The sequence below is a fragment of the Sus scrofa genome, chromosome 7 (genome assembly GCF_054392235.1).
Source record: "Sus scrofa isolate SSC_HxYL_T2T_F1_AM1 chromosome 7, Sscrofa_HxYL_maternal_Yorkshire_Landrace_v2.0, whole genome shotgun sequence".
Classification (NCBI taxonomy): Eukaryota; Metazoa; Chordata; class Mammalia; order Artiodactyla; family Suidae; genus Sus; species Sus scrofa.
The window spans coordinates 75,938,149-75,956,758 of record NC_139389.1 but is presented as its reverse complement, the minus strand read 5'-3'; the positions used below and the strand labels follow the sequence as shown (position 1 = coordinate 75,956,758).

Sequence of the window (18,610 nt, the reverse complement as noted above, 5' to 3'; positions counted from 1 at the left end):
GGCTTTTCACACAGTTTCTGCTTTCATGGGGGGAGGGGTGTGAATAATTTTCTCCTGTGTGTCTCATTGCCCCATAGAGAGGAAAACAGAACCTCAATGTTGAGAATGCCAGTGATTTAGGAAGTTTCTAGCAAGTCTGTCATTTGTTCCAACTACCAGATTTGGACCCAGAAATTCTCTTTCATTTTGCCTATTAATGGCAGGGGTTTTTTGCAGTTCAGTGGAGGGGCCCTAGAAGTTGAAGGTGGTATGGTATTTCCCCTAGATTCTAAACTTTCTTGTATGTGCCAGTCTGATGCTCAAGTGATACTGGGGCTACTCTGCATGAGGAGGTCCTGTGGATTTGTGTCCATCAGGGGGAAATGAGTAGGGCAGACTTCGTTGATGGGAGTTTGTCCATGCTCTGAGAATTAAAGCCTGTTTACTTTAGAATTAGAGTCAATTTCTCAGCTGTTTTTATTCCATTTTTAATTCTACTCCTGGCTTTGTTCTTTTGGTCTTTGACAAATGAGAAAATTTCTTTTTAATAACTTTTTATAACAGTATTTCCTCTCTTCTGTCCAGAGAGAAAAAAAGTAATCAAATTACCTAACAGAGAAACATTGTACATTTGAGTTTTTATCTGTCCAGTACTAAATCTGATTACCCTCTCCCCCTTTTCTAAATGTGTAACAACAAAGTAGAAGATAATTTTTATTTTTTACAAAGTGACTTTGGGGAAATCCCTTTTAAACCTATGGATTTTAGTCCAATGAGGGATCCTCTTCCTTTGGTCTAAATTTTGCATATCGTCTGTTTCTTACAGGGCTTCCGTATTGTCTCAGGCTCCACTGGAAATGCAGCAAGGATTCCTAGCACATCCCAGTTGCCATAGCAACAGCAGTCTTTCCCATAATGAGCTGCATCATCTGAACTGATGTCACAGCATCATGCAGCAGGTCAAACAAGGCATCTCCTAGTATTGCATCCTACAGATGTGCTGTAAACATCAAAAGAAGACGGTGGAAGCAGGAGATGGTGAGTGTTAAATGTCTGGGCCTTAATTGCATGGCTGTTTTCTTGGTTAGTCAGTATCTGCTAAGGCGGAGATGGGGGGATGTTGTCTGCTTAAAATGGACTGGGGAAAGAAGGGCTGTTTTACCTAATCTGTTTTCAGGCTGCTGGGTTAAGACAAAGGCCTCTAAGAATCACAGAGGAATCAAAATATTTAGAATTATCCTTGTTCTATCTCTGCCTCTTATTTTTAATGTTCTCATGGAATTTTTCATAAACATAAGGTATTTTTCAATTGAAAACCCCAAATAGGCTCTAAATTGAGCAGTTCACAGTATTTAAAGATTGTAAAGATGTCTATTTCTTTTTTAGGGGGCAGAGCTAGTTGGGGCCCTGTTTGCTCTTGAGATTTATGAAATATTAAGTGATTTACATTATGAAATTCAGTATTTGCCTCGGTTGGGTTTCAGTTTCTTCATGGCAAAGAACGAATGCTGAATAAGCATTTGACATAACCCTGATGTGAAAGGGGATCTCTTGCATGTTCAGACAGAATTTATTAAAAACATAAAGACCTAAACCAAATGAAATTACTTGAGCCTTTTGATTTATATTGTAGTCCTTTAACCCATGTTCTTCATAGTTAGTTGAAAGACTGCCACAATATTTTCCCTTCTCTAGCTAGTCTCCAAAATAGCTGGAGTTATTTGCAGGCTGACTTGTAACAAGTCTCCTCTCTGCGGCAGTTGCAGTGAAGGGTAACCCTGAGGAGAGCCTCTGGAAGTGGCAGTGGTGTTGCTACCTCTTGCTTAACTTTAACCAGAAACCAATAAGATGAATAAATAGCAGAGTCCTCAGTGATTGTGGTGAATACCAATCTCTGAGCTCAGTCATAACCTTAACTCAATTCTGAAACTCCATATAAACATGTATGGAGCTTATTTCAACTCGTAGCTCTGCCTTCAGGCTTCTTCATTATTACTATTATTTTTTCTAAAAAATAAGGCTTGACCGTGTCAGATAAGGAGCAGTGAGTTGCCTTTTGTTTTGGGAAATGGATTTCACTGGTGCAGCTGATTGCTACCAAGAGAGAGAAAGGAGGAGGCACATGTCAGTTCAATTGATCAATATGTCCACTTGGAATCAGGGAGTGGTCTTTTGGCTCAGTGCTGCCAAGCTGATAGTTCTTATTTGAAAAGTCTTACAGGAATGAATGGCAACCCTTGAGTTCCTCATCTTTTAAGCTGTTTTGGAACCTAAAAGAGCTGTATCATAGGAAGCAGGAGTGATTCCTTTTTTTTTTTTTTCCACACTGAGCATATTGGTCCCATTAGGCACTAGCTGGAATGAAAGATCTTGGATTTTAATTAGTTTGTTTATACACATCACACACATGCTGCCCTCGGTCCTTTAAGCTTATGTGGCTGACATGCAGCTGTATGGGAAGGGAGAGGTCAGCTCAGCCTGGCTTTATTACAAACACTTAGAAGCAGGGATTGTTCATTGCCTGCTTTTTTGTTTCATATAATGTGAACAGAAAGCCCTGCTGGGACTTCTGGGTGTGAACACAGCTAAGTCAGAAGCTCTAAGGTGACAGGGAGGAGTGCTAGATGATGATGGGGGAGGGGAAAGTGTGTTTCGTGGCTGGATTATGGGGTCTGGAGAAAAATCACTCAGTACTCGATGGAATTTGTTTAAAGTATTACTTCCAAGGAAAAGCAACCAAGAAAGACTTGCTTGGTAGCATAAATTGATAGGAATAAAAATATCCAAAGGCGGCATTTTAATGAGTTTCCTATTTGCTTAATTTTTGTTTCTTTTGTCTAATGCAAGTGCTCTCAGCTGTCTCATCATGGGTGATTTGTACAATTACTGGAAGTCGCAAAAGCCAGATTCCTTAAAGGCAATGTTAGAAAAAGTAGAGTCATGCTTTGAGGGTGGGGACGGCGCTGGTGGGTGTGGGCTGACGCAGTTATCTGGTGGAATATCCTCCTAGTTCAGAGGAGTCTGTGATCTCTCCTTGCCCCTGCAAATGTTCAAAATGCAGTTGCAATTCGCCAACTTTATGCTTTTGTGCTCTTTTTGCTCCAGGAGAACAAAGCCCTGATAATGGGAGCTGTCATTCCTGGGTGCTCGGGTTTTTTTGCAGAGGGCCACAGCCTGTGCTGCACTCTTATTAGCTGTGTGTCTTAATTACTGGCTAAGGCTATTTCAGTTGTCTTAGTTTTAATATATCCCCAAGGGATGGATGGATGGATGGATGGATGGAAGGATGGAGTGTATGTGTGTGTGTGTGTATGGGGGAAGGGAGAGATTGCTCTATGACTGCATTTTGTGGTGTTTCACTGAAACTTTCTAGATTTTAGAGAATTTTGTTTCATAGTGATGAGTGAAAGATCATTAAGACCATATTTATTGTGGGCAAGTTTATACCATGGAAACCTCACAAGAAGCTAATCTCCTTCATGCTTTTGGTTATGGCTTTCTTTACTGAATTACAAAGTTATAAAGAAGTTAATTCTTTGTGAATAACTAGGGCATGGCAGGGTGATAAAATGAATAATCATAGTAACAACCACAGCTGTTATTTATTCAGTTCTTATTATGTATGGGCACTGGACCAAACATTGTATGTAACTTATTTAGGCCTTATAATAACATTATGAGGTAGAGGGTAACAATCTCATTTTATAGAATTAAGGATTATTACTTACATTTTACAGAAATCGTCTTAGCCTGGCTACCAAATTTGGCTAAGGTTGTAGAGTTAATAAGGGATTGGACCAGGATTCCAAACCAATGTGATTTGACTGTGATGCCTACCCGCTTGCTGACAGTCATCTTAGTTTTATATCTTAACTGTGCATGTACTGTAAGAGCAGTCATCTTTGCTCTATCACACTCACCCCACCCCTCTCATTCTAATTGGAAAAATCAGAGTTCACATGTAGGATGAAATTTCAGTTTTACTGCAGAGCTGAGCATGAGTCTTTGTCAGATCCTACTCTGATCCTAGAGATTTAAGTAATGCAGAATTGATGCTCAGACCTTTTAGCACTACCTTTGCTTGACATATCTTTCTAGCAGGATCTGCATATGGGGAATGCTACAAGAATAAGGGCCAGCATGATGGAGTTGTATTAAAAGCAGATCTTACTTGAGTCAGTAGTGATTCATTTGTCGTACCTGTCTTATCAGCCATATATGAAGTGCAGCGCTGACTTTAAGACATTTGAATTCCCTGCCAACACTAGGCAAGGAATAGAAGAGGAAATTTCTCTTACAGCCAGGAAGGTGTGCTTTGGATCCTTCTCTGGGGTCAAGAAGGTAAAAGACAGCTATTTTACTGAATATTACCAGTGGTTGAATCTAAATGCTGCCTATCTCTGACAAAGTACAAGAATGATGGTCTTGTGCAACATCCTGGAAGCGCTCGCTGTGTTTGAGGAGAGCTGATACAGTCATCTCTGCATCATCTTGCCCATCCCCAGCTATCCACGCCTAGTGTCATTATTGGGCTGTAAGGCTGTTCTTTGTTTGACTGTGGGGCTAATGCACACACTGACAGCACATTGATATTAATTCCGGTATGGTGAATACTTAGGAATATTATTCCACAGAGCTTAGTAGCTGTTTCTAGGTTCTGGGAAGAAGTTAATGTTTGTCTCAGCCTGCTTCAAGGAGGCCCAAGCTCATGTCTACATGAGCTACAGAAGTTAGAGTCTGTCCAGAAAGCCACAGTTTAGCGGGTGCAGTGACTACAGGAGTTAGTTAGATTCTATTTATGGAATAAAAAAGCCGGTAGAATTCAGGGAGGTTGGTAGTCCTACTGCATGTCTCAGATTTCCCTCTATTCCCAATCCTGGAATCAGGGAATGAGAACTTGTTTTGATCCTATGGATTCAATTCAATTCAACAACTATTTATTGAGAGTCTACTATGTGCTAGGCAATGTCAGGGAACATAGCAACAGAACCAGAGAGATGCCAGTCTCTTTCCCAACCACATTCTTTTGGGGGGAGGGGGGAGACAAAATTAAACAGGTGAATTTATAGTGGAATAACTTATTCTCTTTGATGCTATAATACCATTTCTGTTTCTGTTTACTTCTATTCCATGTGCTAATGGATACACCCATTATCTCTGCATGTATAGTCTACATGTGAAAGTAAAAATCGCAGCATTGAACAATAACTTTGGTTTTTTTCTTCTTGAGTTTGGATTAGAATATTGTTGGGTGTGGCCCAAGCCAATATGGCAATTAGCATTTTGTTCATATGCTATTCTGCAGAGTATAATTGTAATTAAACAAAAGTACATGTCTGTCTCTGTTGACATAAACCTGACACATGGAGATATGAAATGTATATGACAGATCAGGAGATTTTTTTTTTCATTTTGGTGAAAATTAAAGTATTTCTCACCTTTAAAAACTGCCCAGAAAACCCTCTAAATCAAATGTTCTAGCCAGCAGGCTGATGGAGGTATGTGTCAGTCACGCCAGCTACAAGCAGCCTGTTCATTCAGCCTAGTATGCCTTACAAAACATCACTTTAAATGGGAAGCGCTTGTCTCAGCAATCATATTAACTAATGTATTCAAACCATGGTTGTATTTTCATAAATTTTCATGAAATTTTTCAGGTTTGTGTTCATGCATGGGTGAAGTATGTCTGACTTGTAACAGGCAGACTGACTATTCCTCTTTGATGGCAACTGCTCTTACTGAACTCTATAGCTGGGCTATAGGTGGGAAGACTTTTCAGGGAATATCACTTTTTATAGGACTTTGGCCATAGCCGCAAACTTTTAGGTATTTTGAATTAATAAGGCTGAAGATTTCTTCTCCATAAGCACATACCTATCATCAGCTGAATCCCTCACTCCATCATTGATGTTAAGACTTGATGAGGACAAAGGAGAGTCTTTATTTCCCTTGTAAGCCTTCAGCCCTGTTTTTCTTTCTTTTTCAGCTGTAGGGAATGCCTCAAATTCTTCCAGCCCTCTGGCAACTGTGTGCTTTGTCACAAGGGGAAATGGGGAGAAAATGTAGAACCTCTAGAACCCTCTCACACTAGGTGATTCCTGAGCTTGTTTTGTATAGCTGCAGGGCAGGCTTCATGGACTCCTAACCTAGGCTGCAGCATAGGACCCTGTACTTGCCAGGGTCCTAATGCCCTGCCTTTGCTAGCTTGCAATTCTTAATAATTTTTGAGCAAAGTGTTCTTCATTTTCATTTCACATTGGACCCTGCAAGTTATCTAGCCAGTTCTGTACGGCCCTATGGATATAAAAAATTTGACACGTAAACCTGAGTTTTAACCTTCTCTTTAAGGATTAGCTAATGTAGCACACCTGGCTTAGTTGACTGCCTTGGAGCAGTATTCTCCAATTCATCATGGCCTCCCCCCTCAACTCCCATCATTTGTCCTCATTGAGGCTGCCTGAGGCCTGTGGGTATTTGAGTTTCAGACTTCTGTTCTGGAATAATTGAAATAGAAACTCCAACAACTTTTTTAAGCTTTTGTTGGAGCTTAAAACAACAACAACAACAATAACAAACCAAACCAAAAAAAAAAAAAAACAAAAAAAACAAAAAACTAAGGGACTGTTGTCAAAACAACCTAAAGCGAAGACCTCTTACATGATAATTTAGAAACATCCATGGTAATTCATTGACATGCACAGTAATTCAGTGGCATTTTTTTATAGGCAATGGGGGACATATTACATTATACCTGAAGATAGTTGATAGGTCAGGCTTATTTGTCACCACCATTGCTTTCAGGGGAGAAATCAAATTTTCTTTGCAAAGCAAGCTAATTAACCATCTTATTGGTTCATTGTTTATGTTAATTCTCCCGCCCTTTGTTTATTACTTGATTACTTTTATCACCTTCTTTGTTTAACTCTCATTTAAATTACACAATATTTTTATGCTGGCTGGGTATTTTTTTAGCACTAATTTTTTTCCTATTCTCTCTCTCCAGGAGTCTGGGGGCCTATAATTTGAGGTTATATTGCTATAGCAATAGTTCATTTTTTTTTTAATTAAAAAGGGAATTACAGTCAATATTTATAATGAACCCTTCTCCAGTAAGGCAGTTCCAGCCATGCTAATGTTCATAAGTTCAGATCTGCCATTACTGTTTATAATAATGAGATGCTGGTGACAGACTCTTGGGCCTTATAGTCGATGAAGCATTCTCACCCATCATATCACAGTGAGAAGAGGCTGTATTAATCTACAGATGTGCAGAGAAATGCTAGAAAATTAACATGAATGATAGTATTTGCTACATTGGAAAAAGGTAATTTTTTTTTTTTTTTCTGTATGATGGTAAACAAGGACAAATCTATAAGGGCTTCTTGTCATGTCTTAGAGATAGAATCTTCTCCAAGGATCAAGCCCAAAGGATTCAGGGCCTTACTCTGTACCCTGTAACAATCCTAATGCCCACCAAGTCCACCATTGTACAAGCTGTAAAGCCAGCTGTTTCATATAATTTCATCAGCAGTCAACAGTCAACAAATGCATTGAATATCTACCATGTGCAAGATCCTGTGCTGAAGAAACAAACACTTTGCAATGACCAAAGGCAAGCACTTGTATATTACTTGGAGAGCTTGTAGATTTAACACTGCATTTGGGCTCTGCTTGGAGATAGTCCTGATTAGTTCTTCCCTTGTTCTAGGCATTCTCTGTGATGGAGCTCCAGGCATATCTGGGGCAGCCCTCTCATCTTTATTTTTTTTTTTTTTTGCCATTTCTTGGGGCGCTCCTGCGGCATATGGAGGTTCCCAGGCTAGGGGTCCAATTGGAGCTGCTGCCAGCCTACACCACAGCCACAGCAACACGGGATCTGAGCCGCGTCTGCAACCTACACCACAGCTCACGGTAATGCCGGATCCTTAACCCACTGAGCAAGGCCAGGGATCGAACCTGCAACCTCATGGTTCCTAGTCGGATTCGTTAACCACTGAGCCACAATGGGAACTCCAGAGCCTTCTCATCTTCTTTTCACCAATTCCTTGATTTAAGTGTGTTTTCTTAAATAACTCATTTTTCTGGCCCACTCAAATTCTGTTTCCCACCCCCTCTCAACTTTTTCAATTCTTTTTTTGGCCACACGTACAACATACAGAAATTCCCAGGCCAGGGGTCAAACCCACACCACAGCTGTAACCAGAGTCACAACAGTGACAATGCCAGGTCCTTAACCCACCAAGCCAACAGGGAACTCCTAAGAATTTTCAGTTCTTAGTGCTTATCTTTTGTTTCTCTCTTTCAGTCTCCTATCACTGTAAACTTCTGGCATAGCTATGAACCCAGCATAGTCCTCCCCGCCAGTAGCCCGCAGACCCCCATCTTCCCTGCTAGTGTTTATTCCCATTTCATTAGCATAAAAATAGCCCAGAAACCAAATGATAGTTCAGCTCCCCTTGTGAAATAATCTATTTACATTTAGCTTTTAATAGTTAATTCAAATATTGTACTGTATTTAGCCTGTTTTTTTGTTTTTATGTGAATTAAAAGAGAATGACTCTTTAAAATGCATATCTGTCACTTTTGCAGGCAGTCTCTGGGGCATCATTTATATGATATGAAATAACCAGAACAGGAGGGCCTTAAATGGTGAAGACTATATGCAAAAATGAAAACAGAGGTACAAATGTAGTTAAAGAGATTTTGTCTTTTAGTGCTATTACATTGCATTTTCTTCTTCTTCTTTTTTTTTTTTTTTTTTTTGTCTTTTTAGGACTGCACTGGAGGCATATAGAAATTCCCAGGCTAGGGGGTCGAATCGGAGCTGTAGCTGCTGGCCTATACCACAGCCACAGCAATTCAGAATCCAAGCCACATGTGTGACCTACACCACAGCTCACAGCAACACTGGATCCTTTACCCACTGAGCAAGGCTAGGAATTGAACCCACATCATCGTGGATACTGGTTAGGTTCGTTAACTGTTGAGCCTTGAAGGGGGCTCCTACAATTAAAAATAAATAAAAATGGGGAACAGGGGTGGTAAGAAGGTAGGCAGCACAGCAAGATTCTAGAGAGACACACATTTCTTCAGCCTTGGCTAACAGTGGTGCACACCTTCTAGAGCACTAAGAGAACCTATCTCAGGAGAGCAGCTGAAGTGTAAGCAAGATCTGAAAAATAAAGGTAAAAAATGAAAACAACCACAAAACCAGGCATGATTGCTCATAGAACTAATAATCAGATGAGTGAATCAAGATATGGTTTTTACTCAGCCTTAAATAATTGATAATATGATTTTTAAACATTTGAATTTTGACTTAACTGAAGATGAATAGGCAAAGAGGTATAGAACCAAGAAAAAGGTAACAGAACCAGTTTAAGAGGAAACATGTTTCATTGTGTTATTTTTTACTTGGAGGGTTATTCCTTTTGCTCTTTGCTCTGGTTAGTATTATTAGTTGTATTTGTTGTGAAGGTGGATAGACTCATATATTTTAACTTTTTAAATTATTCTTTAAGAAAATAACAAAAATCATGGTCTCTGGCCTGATGTTTTTTTCTTTTGTTCTTAGACATTAAATCTTATCACCATCCTTATGTGAATACCATATATGCTTAAGCGTCCAAATAAGAAGTAGTAAAATGAGTGCTGTCAACCAGCTTGAGGACAAAGCAGAATGCTAATGGAAAGGGTATATTGCCAAGCCTAAAGTGAAATTTTGCTGTAATTTGTATTGAATGAGAGGTGGTCCTGTGGGAGTAATAGCCCTGTTTTCCTTCTTGATTGACTCTATCTCCTGAGATCCTAACCCTAAACAAGAACAAAGCCTGGCTGGGTGGATTTTGAACCAGATCAATTTACCTTTGAATCTTAGCTTGAACATAAGATTACAAGGTCTGTGATCTTGAGCTTCTTAGAGTGTCATTTTCCCTCGCATATAAAATTGAGGAGAATATCCATTTTACAGGATGAAATGAAATGTGTATTTTTATGTAAAGTTATTAGCACAGGGCAGGCATTTGATATATAAAATTTATTATTATTTCACTACTCAGAAGTAGTGGAATATGATAATTACTCTCACAAGAAGAAATGTAATTTCTCCCCAACTCCAATCATGAAACCAGCGAAATAATTTTTAGAGCTTTTATTAACGGAAAGAAAACCTCTTTAATATGTTTTAAATGCTTATTCTGTGCTAGGCACATATATTATCTAATGTAATTTCTTTTTTCTGCTTAATTTTTCTCTATAGCACTGATTATCATCTACAAACTACACATTTTACTATATTTTCTCCCCTTAGTATAAACAAGATGCATGAGAGCAGTGATTTTAGTCTTTTTTGTTCTTTGATGTTTCCTTAGCTTCTAGAATATTGCCTGGCATAGGATAGGTGCTCAATAAATTCTTGTTGCAAGAAAGAATGAATCTGCATAACCCTTTGAGAGAAGCAGCTTGATTTTATTCAGTATGTAGAAAATGAATTCTCTTTTGTGGTGATGCTTTTCAAGGTTCTAAACACTCTTGAGTGATTGATTCTTGCTATTCCAGATAGCATGTCAAGAAGCGCTTGTGGCTGATGGTTAGGCCATCATACACCACCCAGTTATTCTAAATCCTTCCTTTAGAAGCAGGGATGTTGTCTAGGCAGCTCTGATGGGCTTCTCTTTCCCCATTGGGTTTCTAAGAGGGAGCTGGGGCTTTCCAGGTCATTTGAAACATACCCTGAGTATTTTACCAGCAGTTATCTCTTTAGTGAATTTTGGTATCCTTCAGGAATAGTTATTTATTCTCCTTTAAATCATGAATCCTTAGCTGTAATCTCAGATTGATTACTGGGTTGGTGGATTTTGAAAGAATCTTCAAAGAAAGCACCAGATAGGGAGAATAATCCATGCCGGTCAACCCTTTCCTATTGCTATGAAAAATGCTCTAATGAGGGATGAAGCAAAGCACAGACATGTAACACTACAGTTGTTTGGCCAGAAGAACATTCCACCTCATAAGTGAATGAAATATTTAAGATAGCCAGTTTCTGCTATATATTTTGAATTAAAGGCAAACTATCTTTTAGCAGTAGATATGGATAGCTGAATTTTGTACCAAAGACGTATTCTAAATGTCATGCTTTTGAACTAAGTATTTATTTCTCAGTGAACAGGTGTGAGATTTGTTTTCTTGAAATTCAGACCATTTTGACAGCATCCTATTTTTAGGGTGCCTTCCTCCTTAAAGAGGCAAAACAATATCCAAAAGCAATTAGAAAAACATCTTAAGAAAAGGCAGTGTTCTTGTCATACCATAATAACAACAGACTGAATAAGAAAATGTAATGCTGTTAAATTTATAGTTCATAGTGTTTTTATTTTATGGTTATGAAACATATTTAATATATTTACTTATAGCAACCTCATCACGCTACAGGATTAAAATTATGCCTTGTGGAAATTTTCTTACATCTGCAATACATGCTATGTTGCAGAACACAAGGACATTATTGTGTTCAAATAGCATGTTATTCTGATCTGTTTTAAAGAGCCCTGGACTGGAAGTGAGAAACCTGAGTTTGAATACCTGTTTAGATAGTCTTCTTGAACCTTAGTTTCCTCCACAGTAAAATGAAAGGGTTAACTTTAAGTGATTTCTGTTTCCTTTTAGCTCTAATATTTTATACCTCACTTACCTCACTTTCAATTGTTCAGTCTAGTGATTTTTTCAGAATATTTTAACTTTGTTTAATGCCCTCATATAGATGAAAACATTGTTTATACACTATTTAAATTTTACACTTGTATGTTTCATTAGCTTATGTGTCACTGTATTCTTGGTGGTTAACCTATAGTCAGTGCATAATATTTCACTTAACTAACAAATTACAGTCTTCACAACAAACTTAAATTTTTTTTCAGTTTTATTGAGTAATAATTTATATACATCTCCATATCAGCATAGAGCATGATGGTTTGATTTGTACATATTGTGAAATAATGCCCACAATAGGTTCAGCTAACATCTGTCTTCTCATATAGATACAATAAAAAGAAAAAAGAAAAGAATAAAGGAAAAAAAATTATCTTTGTGATAAGAACTCTTAGAATTTACTCTTAACAAATTTCCTGAGTATAATACAGCAGTGTAAGCTATAGCCATCATGTTGTACGTTGTATCCTTATTACCTAGTTGTCTTTTTTTTTGTCTTTTTTATCTCTTTAGGGTCATACCCATGGCATATGGAGGTGCCGAGGCTAGGGGTCCAATCAGAGCTGTAGCTGCCGGCTTATGCCAAAGCCACAGCAATGCCTGATCTGATCCACATCTGCGACCTATACCACAGGTCACGTCGACGCCAGAAACTTAACCCACTGGGTGAGGCCAGGGATGGAACCTGCAACCTCATGGTTCCTAGTCAGATTCATTTCCGCTGCGCCATGATGGGAACTCCTACTTAATTGTCTTATAACCAGAGGTTTATACCTTTTGACCACCTTCCTCCAATTCCCTCTCCTCTTACCCCTCTCACAAAAACATTCAAACAGCTCCTTTACCTTACAAATTCATGTATTTTCTAAATATTCTCTTTTTAGCCATACATGTATTTTCTGTTAATGAGCTGAGTGAAATATTTGGTTCTCCTCTACCCTTCCTGTTGGGTGTGGAATTTCTTTAGAAACTCATACTGCTACTCCAGACATTCGTAAAAAAAATACCAGTGTATGTGCTTTTATAAGGTCAAACCACATGAAATTCCCATTTCTGTAGGTCAAAAATAGTCAAATATTGGCAGTTTCATGTGGTTCTACCTAATTATTTAATTATCACAGCAGTGTTTTTACTGTTGCTGTGATTTGATGAAAGTCAGTCCTTAAGTGAGTTGCAGAAGTAGTGCAAAGAGCATGCGGGGGCATTAACGAAAGACAAATCTGAGATTGAATTCTTCTCTTTTGCTACCAGCAATGTGCTTTGGGCAGCTTGCTCAACTCTGCTGTACTTGGATTTCCTTGTTTGTAGGATGGAAATGCTGATGCATGCCTCAAGGGCTTGCTGAGTTGAATGCTCACAGCTCCTAGAATGGTGCCCATTACATGCTTCAAATTCAGTCACTGGTCATACTATTTTTACTAGTAACTGTCATTGTACTCCCTCAATCAGAAATACCTAAATGTTTAGCTAGTAAAACAAATGGACCTAAATTAGAAATAGTTGCAAGGAGACGTGGATTCCTAGGAAGAGGAGTCCTATCTTCTAGGGCCATGTAGACTTTTTTTTTTTTTTTTTTTTTTTTTTTTTTGTCTTTCTGGGGCCACACCCTCGGCATATGGAGGTTTCCAGGCTTGGGGTCCAATTGGAGCTGTAGCCACTGGCCTACACCACAGCCATAGCAACGTCAGATCCAAGCCGTATCTGTGGCCTATACCACAGCTTACGGCAACACTAAGATCTACTAAGTGAGGCCAGGGATTGAACCCGCAACCTCATGGTTCCTAGTCAGATTTCCACTGTGCCACGATGGGAACTCCTAGGGCCATGTAGACTTTTAACAAGTTTCCCAGGGGACATTTGGGGGGAGAATAAGAAAGTTGTCTTTCATATCATTCTCAACTATCTCTGGAGCAATAATTCCATCATTTATCTGACATCTGCAAATTTACTTCAACTGATTTCCTTTTTTTTTTTTTTTTTTTTGGTCTTTTTGTCTTTTTGCCTTTTCTAGGGCTGCTCCCAAGGTGTATGGAGGTTCCCAGGCTAGGGGTCTCATTGGAGCTGTAGCTGCTGGCCTACGCCAGAGCCACAGCAACTCGGGATCTGAGCCGAGTCTGCCACCTACACCACAGTTACGGCAACCCCAGATCCTTAACCCACTGGGCAAGGCCAGGGATCAAACCCGCAATCTCATGGTTCCTAGTCGGATTCGTTAACCACTGTACCACCATGGGAACTCCTATATTTTGTTTTTGCAGAGTAACAGTAACAAACTTCTCTTATGAAAACTGTGGACTTTTACACTGTATGTATTTATAACAAAGAGATGTTAAACTTTATTTGTAAAATTCTCTGAGCTAAAAGGGTCACAGAGGTTCCATGTTCACAAGTATTACATATGTCTTAATGGCTATAGGTAAACGAGTTTACTGTTTTATTTAGTCTAAAATAACTCTCATGAGACCATGAGTCTGATCTCAGACCAGAAGGGACAAATCTTTAACTCTCCTCCTTTTCTCTGAGTGATCCTCTGCTTGTCACTGGCATATCCTATAGCTATGTGCTGATGACTCATGAATTCAGATGTTTAGCCTCTGGTTATTTTTCCTGAGATTCAGGCTTATATTTTTCCTGCCTGTGTTTGTCTTCTCCCTAGTCTTGCTTGAGTGCCTTCATTCTGCACACCTGAAATGATCTCACCCTCTTCCCCATTCCAAACCTGTTTGTCTTTCTGAACTCCCTGTCTGGGATAAAGTCTTGTCTTCAGTCCCTTCCCTTGGGGTAGGAACTCAGCGTCATCCTCAGCCTCTGTTTCATCTCTCCCTCACCCAAGTCCTGCTGAGTTACCCAGACCTGTAGAGTTTCTAACTCTCTGGGATATGGTGAAAATGAGCTTAGAGCTGCCCCAAATAACTTCTTATTGTCTGATAGATTTAGGTCATGCTCCCCTACCTCCTGGCTTCCCCTTTTCTAAACCAGACCTGATATTATTAGAGATCCTCTCATGAAAGGCCTTTCCATCTCCGTGATCTTTCTAGCTGTGCTCTGAACCTTTTTCAGCTCTGTTAAAGCCTGTGTCTAGGAGAACCTCAGGTATCCAGTTTGGCTGGTGTGCTGTGGTGAAGAGGTGAAGAGGGAGAGAAAATGCACAGTGTGAGCAGGATGGGAACTCTAACAAGAGATGTGTTTTCTTAGATGGAATGAGGTTGTTTTTTTTTTTTTTTTTTTTTTCCTATTTTGAAATAAAAGTTTTTCTGATCTGAGAATTCCAAAAGTTGGTATATAACATTACTACAGCGTAACTCAAGAGGATTACACATTGCTGACTTCAGCACCAGGAATTATTTCTCCCTCTCTCTCTTTTTTTTTTTTTTTTTTTTTTTTTTTTTTGTCTTTTTGCCTTTTCTAGGGCCACACCCACGGCATATGGAGGTCCCCAGGCTAGGGGTCTAATCGGAGCTGTAGCTGCCGGCCTATGCCAGAGCTACAGCAACGAGGGATCCGAGCTGCGTCTGCAACCTATACCACAGGTCATGGCAACCCCCAGATCCTTAACCCAGTGGGCAAGGCCAGGGATTGAACCCGCAACCTCATGGTTCCTAGTCGGATTCGTTACCCACTGAGCCACAACGGGAACTCCTGAGTATTTCTCTTTTTGAAGGCATGATTCTCATTTGTCCTTTGGCTTAATTCCAATGGACAGGAGCCAGTTTTAACTCTGTGGCCCACAACACTGGCATCGTTCACAGTAATGCTCACAAGAGAGCAAAGGAGCAACCATTTTTCCCCTCGAAGGATTCAGACAACTGGTTCCCATGAGGAAGACGGATGACATGTGGGTGAGCTGTGCTTAGGGTCAGTTAGATCGTCAGTGTTCAGAACCCAGTCATGTACTAGCTCTGTGCCTAAAGAAAGCTGCCCTTCTGGGTCAGCTTTCCTTCATAGTACCTGCCTTGTTAAATATTGTGAAGTTTAGACACATGGTGTTTAAAGCACCTTGCACAATGCCTGAGATACCAAAAATTCTCAGGAGTGGTCAGTGGAGGCAGGGACTATTCATAATGTACAAGGATGACTAACTGGTGGCTTGGCTTGCTGCCTGACCTTGTTTTAGGAAAATTTCTGTTCCAATTCCAGACCTACAAGATTTTAGTGGTCAAAAGAATCTTGTACTAGCAGCTTGTCCAACTACCCTTTTTCCGCCCTAAATTAGACAGGAACAACCTCATTACATGAGCAATATTTATATAGATCTTCCTTGACCTAGGATGAGGTTACCCATCATAAGTTTAAAATACCGTAAATTGAAAATACATTTAATACATATAACCTAACTGAATACCATAGCTTAGCCTGGCCTTCCTTAAATGTGCTCAGAACTCTTGTATTAGCCTTCAGTTAGGCAAAATCTTTTAACACAAAGCCCATTTTATGATAAGGTGTTGAATATTGCATGTAATTTACAGAATAGTGTACTGGCAGTAAAAAACAGAGTGAACACAGAATGGTTGTAAGTGTATCGGTTGTTTACCTACTCGGTAATGTGGCTGACCAAGCTGCGCTGCCCCGCATCAGAGAGAGTATCATACTGCTTATCACTAGCCCAAGAAAAGATCACAATTTGAAGTATAGTTTCTACTGAATGTGTATGCTTTTGCACCATTATAAAGTCAAAAAGTCGGAAGTTGAATCATTGCAAGTTGGGGACAGTCTGTCTATAAAATTTTATTTTCCTTGTGCTTCTTTTCTAACTTGGGGAAAATGTTTCCACGGAAAATTGTTTTGGGCCCAGTGAATAATATTTACCATTAAATTCTCGTATTCTTGTCAAAGGAAATTCCACATTTTAAAATGTACATTTACTTCTCTAATATAGATTCAATTCACAAAATCTGTTGTACCCTCTATCGGTTGATTTCATATTTTCCCCACAGATGTTGCGTAAGTAAGTAGACACAGAAGTTATACATCTGGATAACCTCACAGGGCACTGGATTGTCCAGAGAGGTTTTCCCAGTGCAGCTAAAGCTTCGATTTGGAAATGATTGTGTAGTTTAGCAGTGAAAGGTTAGTATTCCTTAGTGTCACCTGTGGTATAGGCTGGAGCCTCTCAGCTTGAGTTGCCTCCATCACGGAGCTCAGTCCTGCCTGGGCAGGTCCACTGAATGTCTGCCCTATGTTGATGATGAGTTGGTCATCTATTCCATCAGTGGACAGAGTGTATTGTTACCAGGGTCAGAAAACATTTCTGAAGAGAACTCATCCTGAAAGAAGTGGAGTCAGTCAGCCACTATAGCTCTAATTTCCAGAGGGTGGGGTGATTCTGAGTCCAGTTTGTTCTGGGTCACAAGTTATTCTCTCTTGGTTACTCCTGGACTCAGGGCTGAGTCCTGTAAAAACTGGGGAGGGGCAAGTATATTGCATACAAGAGCTTTTTCACTAAAAAATCTGTACCTGATTTGAGCACAAGACCACTGCTTTGGCTGAATGTATTGTACAAGAGGAAGAAAGATGTGCTCCCATCTATGGATGCTCTAACCAGAGGTTTCTAGATTCTTTTGATTAACATCCTTTATCTGTTAACAAATACCCTCACTTGTGTTCTATATTCCGTATTTTATAAAAATACGCAAAGGTAAAAATTAAGCAGAAACTAGTATTTTCTCCCATTCCCAAAGATTGTCCTTGTATCTTCCATGGAATAAGCCCCCACCCCGCAGACTATTGCTCTAGAGCACCAGTGGGAGGGGCCTGCTGGTGCCCAGAAAGAACAGCTCTTCCTGGAAAAGATGCCCACATTGTAATGAGTGTGCACACACATTTCTTGCTGAACCATTGTTAAATTTCACATAGGGTCCTCTTTTCAGGAATCTCCACTCTAGTGAGGCAGATAAGAGGAAGAAACTGGCAAACAAAAGACATTACCAACAATGTGAGTACATTTGTATCTGTAGGCTAGTGAGCCCTGGGGAAACTTGGGTTGAGCAAATCAAAAGTATTCCTGAGACAATGTGTTTGGACTGGATTTTAGAGTTTACCATCAGCTTTTTGCATGTAACTCCTCAGTAGCTCTGTAGGATATAAAGGGTGGAAATTGAGAATTTCCTTAGGTCAGCTTGATCACACCCATTTCTCGGGTTCTTTTGGGAATCATAGTAGCTATCTAAGAAGTTTGAAATGGTAATAATTAACTGCTCTTACACAATCTTATTATCAAGTTGTAATGAATGCAAGCCTCAAACCAAAATTTACCACATATGTAGGTATTAAGTAGACAAACATTCATCAGCAAAGTAGGTACAAACTATTTCATAAAATCTCTTTGATGTGTTTGATGAAGTTCTAGCTCTATTTCCTTTTATTATAGCAACTGTGTAGTATTGAATAAAAGGTTTACTTGAGGTAGAAATCTGCATCTTTTAATAAGCATCATGTAGTCAGAAATTCTTCTAAACCAATGGTTGGAAACAAGAATTTCCCAAACAAATTTGGGATTGAGCCTCAGGCAATGTCACCAAAGGGCACATCTGAGGATTCTTATCCTTTCTTCTTGAAAGTTTCCACAATATTTTAGCTACTCATGTCTCAAATACTATAATTTCTCCAGGAAAATCCATTTCTAACTTTCAGGTTTTTAAATGACAAAGCAGGAGTTCCCATCATGGGTCAGCAAAAATGAATCTGACTAGCAACCATCAGGACGCAGGTTTGATCCCTGGCCTTGCTCAGCAGGTTAAGGATCTGGTGTTGCTGTGAGCTGTGGTGTAGGTCACAGACATGGCTCAGATCTGGCATTGCTGTGGCTGTGGCTTAGGCCAGCAGCTAAAGCTATGATTTGACACCTAGCCTGGGAACCTCCATATGCTGCGGTGCAGCCCTAAAAAGCGGAAAAAAAAAAAAAAGTAAATGACAAAGCAATGATTAT

General features: G+C 39.5%; 1 protein-coding gene across 8 annotated transcripts in view; it reads left to right on the top strand.

Annotated features, from left to right (window-relative positions):
- Window positions 1-906: 906 nt before the first annotated feature.
- Window positions 907-18,610, top strand: part of AKAP6 (A-kinase anchoring protein 6) — a 458,273-nt gene continuing 440,569 nt past the window's right edge. For 6 of the 8 annotated variants that reach the window (XM_084968956.1, XM_084968955.1, XM_021099869.2 and 3 more), the window contains exon 1: window positions 907-1,017. In XM_084968956.1, the coding sequence (XP_084825082.1) occupies window positions 1,015-1,017 (3 nt within the window). In that variant the 5' untranslated portion in view covers window positions 907-1,014. Of the gene's footprint in view, window positions 1,018-8,568; window positions 8,660-18,610 lie in introns of all 8 variants that reach the window. The other 2 variants (XM_084968953.1, XM_084968950.1) reach the window with 1 other exon arrangement.